The sequence below is a fragment of the Echiichthys vipera genome (assembly GCF_963691815.1).
Source record: "Echiichthys vipera genome assembly, chromosome: 23".
In the NCBI taxonomy this organism is placed as follows: Eukaryota; Metazoa; Chordata; class Actinopteri; order Perciformes; family Trachinidae; genus Echiichthys; species Echiichthys vipera.
Window position 1 is genome coordinate 7,089,757 of NC_139848.1, and position 7,558 is coordinate 7,097,314.

At 46.1% G+C, this 7,558-nt stretch overlaps 1 protein-coding gene across 1 annotated transcript; it reads left to right on the top strand.

The window, feature by feature from the left end:
• Positions 1 to 597: 597 nt before the first annotated feature.
• On the top strand, positions 598 to 7,493 carry cdadc1 (cytidine and dCMP deaminase domain containing 1). Its single transcript, XM_083938207.1, has 11 exons — positions 598 to 719; positions 1,580 to 1,683; positions 2,812 to 2,989; positions 3,374 to 3,671; positions 3,758 to 3,964; positions 4,047 to 4,171; positions 4,481 to 4,530; positions 4,801 to 4,970; positions 5,047 to 5,236; positions 5,315 to 5,363; positions 5,449 to 7,493. Exons 1-11 carry the CDS (start codon positions 620 to 622, stop codon positions 5,541 to 5,543), a joined length of 1,566 nt encoding a protein of 521 aa, XP_083794333.1. The 5' UTR covers positions 598 to 619; the 3' UTR covers positions 5,544 to 7,493.
• Positions 7,494 to 7,558: the final 65 nt, after the last annotated feature.

Genomic DNA, 7,558 nt, shown 5'->3' on the forward strand with positions numbered 1-7,558 from the left:
GACATTTCTATGTATTAAAAAAATATCAATAGGTAATTTTAGAATAAACTCCGGATGTATTTTATTTTAATACTGTTCGCCGCTTTTATTTTTATTTTTTTATGCAAATAACATTTGTTTCACCTTATTTTCAACTCTTTAATGTCCTCTGGCATGTTTTATGTAATTTAATTATTTTGGTTTCTTTTTTTATTTTCTACTTGTTTGTTTTTGTACACTTTTCGTGTATTTTTATATCTACTTAAAATAAGTGATGTATTCTCCTTTTTTCTCGTTTGTTATAAATACCAAGTTTAAATAAAATGTCAGTTCCTTTAAAAATGTGAAGGATAAACTGAACCTTGACATTTCTATGTATTAAAAAAATATCAATAGGTAATTTTAGAATAAACTCCGGATGTATTTTATTTTAATAATGTAACACCGCTTTTATTTTAATTTTTTGAATGCAAACACATTTGTTTCGCCTGTAATGCTTTTATTTTGAAAGCAGGGGCCGGAAGCAGTGCCGATCTCTCTAAAAGCGGGTTACTATTATTACCGGTTTGACTCTTGCTAGTTGCTTTTTCATTTCATTGGAAACAGGGTCCAGATATTATTTGGACACCTTGCGGACTGAATGGAAGGAGACGAGATAAGGAACCGGGCCGATCTGGGCCAGTCCAGGCCAGATCGAGACATGAGAGACAGTAGCACCCAGACTGACAGCAGGCGACAAGGTGAGAAAAGATAAGAGAGAGAGTTCCTGTTATTACTGTTCAGCTGCATAGGTTTCTGTTCTGTCACGTCCCAGAGCAGCCGATTTATGACAAGCAGCTTTTCTGTTTCTCTGTTTATGGAAACAACCATCATTATTACTATTATTATTATGTAATACAAGTCTGTGTCCTATATGGTATACTTGTGCAGCAGGCGGGGGCTTTATTATCATGGAGAATTGTGTAAATGCATCATATATTTTATTATGATTACACTAAAAACCACGCTCAGATCCCTTCGTGCCTATTTAAAGGCCTTATATTTACAGGTGTACTCACTTTTGGTGGTAAAACAGAAGAAGAAAGCTTGTTTTTATTATTTTATTCAAGGGGAAATTCACTTTTTCACTCCTTTGTTGTTTAAACACACCTCCAATAAGCACACATGCACAGACAGGTGCTATACACCTGCATTAATGCCCCATGAGCAGCGCCCAGAGCACTTTTTGGGGCTCGGTGCCTTGCTCAAAGAGGGTGAAATGGCACCGCTGATGACCCTCCTTTTTTGGATTGATGGGGACTTGATCGGCGAACCCTGTGGTTCCCAAGCCACTGCAGCTCCGTGTAACTAAGATGTTAGATGCATGGCCACAGCAGTAAGTCAGGGTTTAGGTTTATTCAGAATAATGAGGCAGATGGGGTCTAACATTCAACCCCATCTACCTCATTCAACCCCTCTGACAACATCTCCTCCTCACTGCTCTGCTTTGCATACTGCACCCCAACCGCACACAATACTGCACACACACACTACAGTCTCATACCTGCAGCCATTGTTATTACACCTTCACAACGGTGCTGTGTTCTCGGCTCTCCTCCAGGTCACGGCCCCAGGCTGTCAAAGGTAAACCTGTTTACCTTGTTGAGTCTGTGGATGGAGCTCTTTCCGCAGGAGCAGCCTGAAGAGGATGAAGACCAAAGCGAGGTTGGTGTACAAACGGACGTAAATAGATCATGAATGATGAAATAAAGTTATGGGGGGGGATCTTCCACATCTGCCACACTGTTATCAATCAATATCCGTTATTTAAGCAGGTAAAAACAACTCATTGAAAGTGACGTGGCCAAAAACAGCATGGTTACACACAATAACAAATAACATACAATCACAGAATTACCATCAAAAGAGAAAGTGGCATAACAAGGATACACAGTGCAATGACAAAATCCAACTGAGCTTATTTCTCTGTTTTTTTAGAGTTGTCTTGAACTCCCCCAGAATTATGAGATGTGTCCATTTAAAGTCCTTCTGCACATCGTTTCAGGCAGACGGGGCAGAACATGTAGAAGCCTTTTTTGCCCAGTTCAGTTCTGACTCTCTGGACCTGCGTCTATGAGAAGTCCTGAAAACTCAGGTTTCTACACGTGTGTAAACACAAATATGTACGCAGAAGTCCAAGAATAGATCTATAAATAAAAGTCAGCCGGTGAGAGAGTTCACGGACATACAAAGATGGACGATGTGCGACGCCATATAAGGAGCAGTGATGCACACGATAGCTGCCACCAGTAATAAAACGTAACGCACGGTGGTATTACAGCATCCGATTTCTTTAACAACTGATCAGGAGCGTTCATAAAAAAGTAGTTCTCCATCGACACACAAGGCTTAAAAAGCTGTAGTGGTCAAATGTTTTCTGACTTGCAATGAAAAACATGATTTATTTCTAAAAAAGAAACACAATTTCTTTTATTTATATACTTTATTGTGATGGTTTCTTGTCATACATTACCCATTTTATAAAGACTATGTAAGGATGACAACATTTTCTATACATTTTTGTACATACATATAATGCAGGTAGGTGTAACACCCAGTGACGTCTTGGTCAAAGTGACAGTTGATGTCAGCTGGGATCTGCTCCAGACCCCCGGGACCCTGATAGGGACAAATGGTTGAAGATGGATGGTTTCTCCCTATTCATCTTTCTAGGGACATGTTTTTCAAAGCCAATTTCTTGTTATCTGAGAAACCCGTTTCTCGTTGTGCTGCAGGGCTTTATCAAACACTGCCCTCTCACTGCGAGGTAATAAAAAATCTGCTATGTTCCAGATCCGTGGGATGGGTCTGGTGGTGGTGCGGGACAGTAGGGTGGTGGGACTCCACTGTTCTGGACCTGAGCTCCACGCAGGACAGGCAGCCATCATCCAACATGGCGCCTGCCTGGCTGACTGTCAGCTGTACTTCTCTAGGAGACCCTGTGCCACCTGCCTCAAGATGATCATCAACGGTGAGGACAGAGACGGATTCAAACACCCCTTGCCACATCGTATTTAAAGCCTAGTTTGCAGCTCTAGGTGCATCTGAATTACCTAAATCACTTCTAGGGCGCCTCCCTAGGGAGGTGTTCCAGGCACGTCCAGCTGGGAGGAGGCCTCGGGGAAGACCCAGGACCAGGTGGAGTGATTAGATCTCCACCTGGTCCTGGGAATGCCTCAGGATCCCCCAGTTAGAGCTGGTTAATGTGGTCCAGGAAAGGGAAGTTTGGTCTCCCATGCTAAAGCTGCTGCCCCAGCGACCCGACCCCGGATAAGAGGTTGAAGATGAGTGAGTGGGTGAGTGACTTCTTCAAACACGATGCTACAAATACTTGACGCTGTTTTCTCTTTTCTAGCTGGAGTCAGTCAGATCTCCTTCTGGCCCGGGGACCCTGAGGTCAGCATGCTGAAGTCCGCCTCCGCAAACCATTCAGACTCCCACAGTCCACCCGGCAGCATCACGGAGGAGGCCGCACTGGACGCCGTGGCAACAGAGAAGCTGAAGTCCAACAGCCGTCCCCACATCGGCGTGCTGCTGCAGCCGCTGGCGCCGGGCCTGGCGCAGTTTGTTGACGAGACGTCCAGAGACTGTGATTTCATGGAGAGAGTGTCTGATGAGGAGCCGGCGCTGAACACAGAGGAACTCTTTAACAGGTATCTACCTCCCTCTGCGTCTCATCAGCTCTTTGGTGAAAAAAGGAGCTCTGCTGCATATAAATAGGAGACATTCTGCTTTACAGAGAGCGGACGAGACACCTGAAGGAGTTCTCCAGACAGCTCCTGGTGAGGACGTCTCAGCAGCACCGCGACATTTTGACCAACATGGGTCTGGAGAACTTCTGCGTGGAGCCGTACTTCTCCAACCTGAGGCACAACATGACGGAGCTGGTGGAGGTTCTGGCCGCAGTGGCCGCCGGGGTGCCACAGCAGCACTACGGCTTCTACAGGTTCGAAACACTCTCAGTTCTTCATGCATCTGGCCTTCCACTGCGATTATTTGTCGTTGATTGTGTTGTTTTTGTGACCCAGGGAACAGAATTCAACCTCTGAGCCATCTTTAGCCAAAGCCTCACAGCCTCCACGTCACGAGGGACTGTCCCAAGACGTGATACGCCATTGCATCATCCAGGCCAGGCTGCTGGCTTACAGAACAGGTCTGATTGGTTTTTCCTGTGTGTCACTTGAGGGGGACACATCCTGTTTCAGGTCAGAGTGAAGGAAAAGAGGTTAAAATGTGTTTAGATCCAGCTAAAAATGAGAAGGTGAGTGATGTCGTGTTTGTCAAACTGGAGAAAGGTTACCACGTGTCATAGCTAGCAGACACAGATACTACTGTCACCGTTAGAGTTCAGTGTACGTGTCTTTAGAGGGTTGAGACAACAGATGCCTGTAGGACGTTTTCCTGAATGACAGGCTTAAAGGTCAACAGCGTCTTACGTGCAAAACTGTCATTTTCATTCCAGAGGACCCCAAAGTGGGCGTGGGGGCTGTCATTTGGGCCAAGGGGCCGTCGGTGAGCTCACCTTTTCTTACCTTTCACACCATTTCACACGTGCAAAGTGACATTGTTTCTGTAGCCTTTCACAGAGGAGTATTTTGTTGGTATTTAGTGACCTTTGGATGTGCTTGTAGGTTATTACAGAGCCAGGGCAGCTGTTTCTACACGTTCCCTGTATTTATGCTAAGCTAAGCTAATAGGTTCCACGCTGTTCCTTCTTTGGCTCATGAAAATGCAGAAATAATTGGTTTTATTTGCATGTTATTAATTCAATACTTGTCCCAGGCTGGCAGTGATGGAACAGGGTGTCTGTACCTGGTGGGCTGTGGGTACAATGCCTACCCAGCAGGCTCACAGTACGCAGAATACCCGCAGATGGACAACAAGCAGGAGGACCGACAGAGACGCAAATACAGATACATTGTCCACGCAGAGCAGAACGCCATCACCTTCAGGTAGAGGAAGACAATGATCTATGTCTCCACACGCTCTTCTAAACAGTGTCTGACAGACGTTTTGTGATGCTTTTAGCACGCGACACACCAGACCGCAAGAGCCCACCATGCTGTTTGTGACTAAATGTCCGTGTGACGAGTGCATCCCTCTGATCAGAGGAGCTGGCATCACACACATCTACACCACCGACCAGGACAGGGACAAAGACAAGGGGGACATCTCCTACCTGAGGTTCAGCAGCCTGAAGAACATCAGCAAGTTTATAGTGAGTACACAGAGGGGTGGGGGTCTCGATGCTGGTGGAGTTGAGGAACGTAGATGTGACATTTTTCTGTCTTCGCAGTGGCAGAGGAGCCCGTCAGGTGGCTCTGCGTCTTCTTCTCACCATGCCAGTAAGTTCCACCTCGTCGTCTTCTCGCGTTCACGTGTTCTCTCGTTGTCTGGCGTTGTAACGGCGGTGTCTTTTTCCTTTCCCAGATGGTTATGTCGGGAAGCACAGCAGGCAGGGCGAGCGGGAGAGCCACAGCAACAAGAAGCTGTGCACCAACAGATCCCACGACTCTCCCGTTTAAGCTCAACACCAGCTGGATGGGCGGACTGATACATGGTTGCACCAAAAAGCCGGATTCTATTACAAATATACTGCTCACAACAAAACGAGGGAACACTCAATCATCACAGTATAACACCAAGTCCGTTAAAGCCCCTGAACGCCCACGCAGGTGTTTTCAGTTAACCCTGGTGATTAGACCTCCTCTCAGGACTGTGTGGGTGTGTGTACTGTGATTGACATAAGATATTCCTTTATTACTCCCACAAAAGGGGAAATGTCCTTTATACGGCAGCAGGTGGATAGCAAACATAGAAGCAGCATCACCAAGAAAACAATATATTGTAGAAAATACAGAAAAATATGAGTATAAATACAGGGAAATGTAGAAAATAAGAATAACAGGAACCTAATATATACAATATTTTTAAAAAATATTACCATTGCACATTGAGACGGGGAACTATATTACTATTACGCATTGAACTATGTGTTATTGTGTTGGTGCGTGTGGTCTACTGGAGCAGTGCTGATTGTTCAGTCTGACATCTGCAGGAAGGAAAGACCTGCGATAACGCTCCGTCACACAGTTTCCTGCAGGGGGTGGGAGTCATTCTCCATCTTCCCGAGTCTCCTGTTACCTTTGTTTCACCTGTTAAGGCGGGACAAAGTACACTGTTATCATTCTTAGTGGTCGACGGACATTTATGACCTCGTACATTCCCATCAAACTCTCATCAAAGCCCCGCCCACCTTCAACCCAAGCACAGGTCTAATCTGTCAGAATAACTGAAAACACCCTCAGGGATATCACTGTCCATTTAAGAAGGAAGTGAATCAGTTTCACCTGCTCTGGTGCAAATTAAAGTGACAACAGGTGCAATAGAGAGGCAAAGGCAAGACAACCGCCAAAAAGGGGATGGTATCAGGAGAACTGTTCCACGAGAAGAGCTGGACAGTGCCGCAGATGGACATCGACCCAGCAGCAGGACATGGACTCAGCAGCGGGACATCGACTCAGCAGCGGGACATCGACTCAGCAGCAGGACATTGACCCAGCAGCAGGACATGGACCCAGCAGCAGGACATCGACTCAGCAGCGGGACATCGACTCAGCAGCGGGACATCGACTCAGCAGCAGGTAACGACTCAGCAGCGGGACATGGACCCAGCAGCAGGACATGGACCCAGCAGCGGGACATGGACTCAGCAGCGGGACATGGACTCAGCAGCGGGACATGGACTCAGCAGCAGGACATCGACTCAGCAGCAGGACATCGACTCAGAAGCAGGACATGGACTCAGCAGCAGGACATCGACTCAGCAGCAGGACCGACGTCTGCTCCTTCGTGCAGTTGGCCCTCGGTTCCTCCTGGTGCAGCTGCCCCTCGGTTCCTCCTGGTGCAGCTGCCTGGTCCCATGTCCTGGATGACCAAGGTATCGATGCCAGTGTCTCGTCTCGTCCCCCTGACCTAGATCCGATTCAGCACCCATGGGACGTTATATATCGGTGCATCCGACACAGCAAAGTACCACGGCATCAGGAGCACGCCCGGACGTTTTTGCTTCACAGGTTGGATCAGCCTGGGATTTGAATTTTTAGACGTTTCGGTGTGATTTTGAATCCAGCCCTCGGTGGGTTGATGATTTTGTTTCCCATTGACCGTTGTTGCATTATTTTGTTCTCAACAAATTATACAATCATACTAATCAGTAGAGATTTTCAACTTCAATAAGTCATCCATCAAAATCTGACGTGTTGTGAGTGTTCCCTCATGTTTTTTGTATATAAGGAACGTGATTACACAGCTTTACTCTGGTGTCATTATTTGTATTTATTATTCCAGTGTTGATGCATTATCTCCAGCTTTAATTTCCTGCACTTGTACTGTATTGTATTTGTTTCTGTCGGTACTGTAACTCGCTCTCCAAATGTTTCTGTAAGTGTAACTCGGTCCGAACCCTCCATAAATACATCCCATGCTTTAGTATTAAAAGACTGTTATCCATCTTTTAAGGCCGACTTAAAAGATGAAT

Coding starts and splice junctions, on each gene's coding strand:
- cdadc1 (XM_083938207.1), top strand. CDS start 620: ATGGAAGGAGACGAGATAAGGAACCGGGCCGATCTGGGCCAGTCCAGG. Junction 3,672..3,757: donor ACAGAGGAACTCTTTAACAG/GTATCTACCTCC, acceptor TCTGCTTTACAG/AGAGCGGACGAGACACCTGA. Junction 5,237..5,314: donor AGAACATCAGCAAGTTTATA/GTGAGTACACAG, acceptor CTGTCTTCGCAG/TGGCAGAGGAGCCCGTCAGG.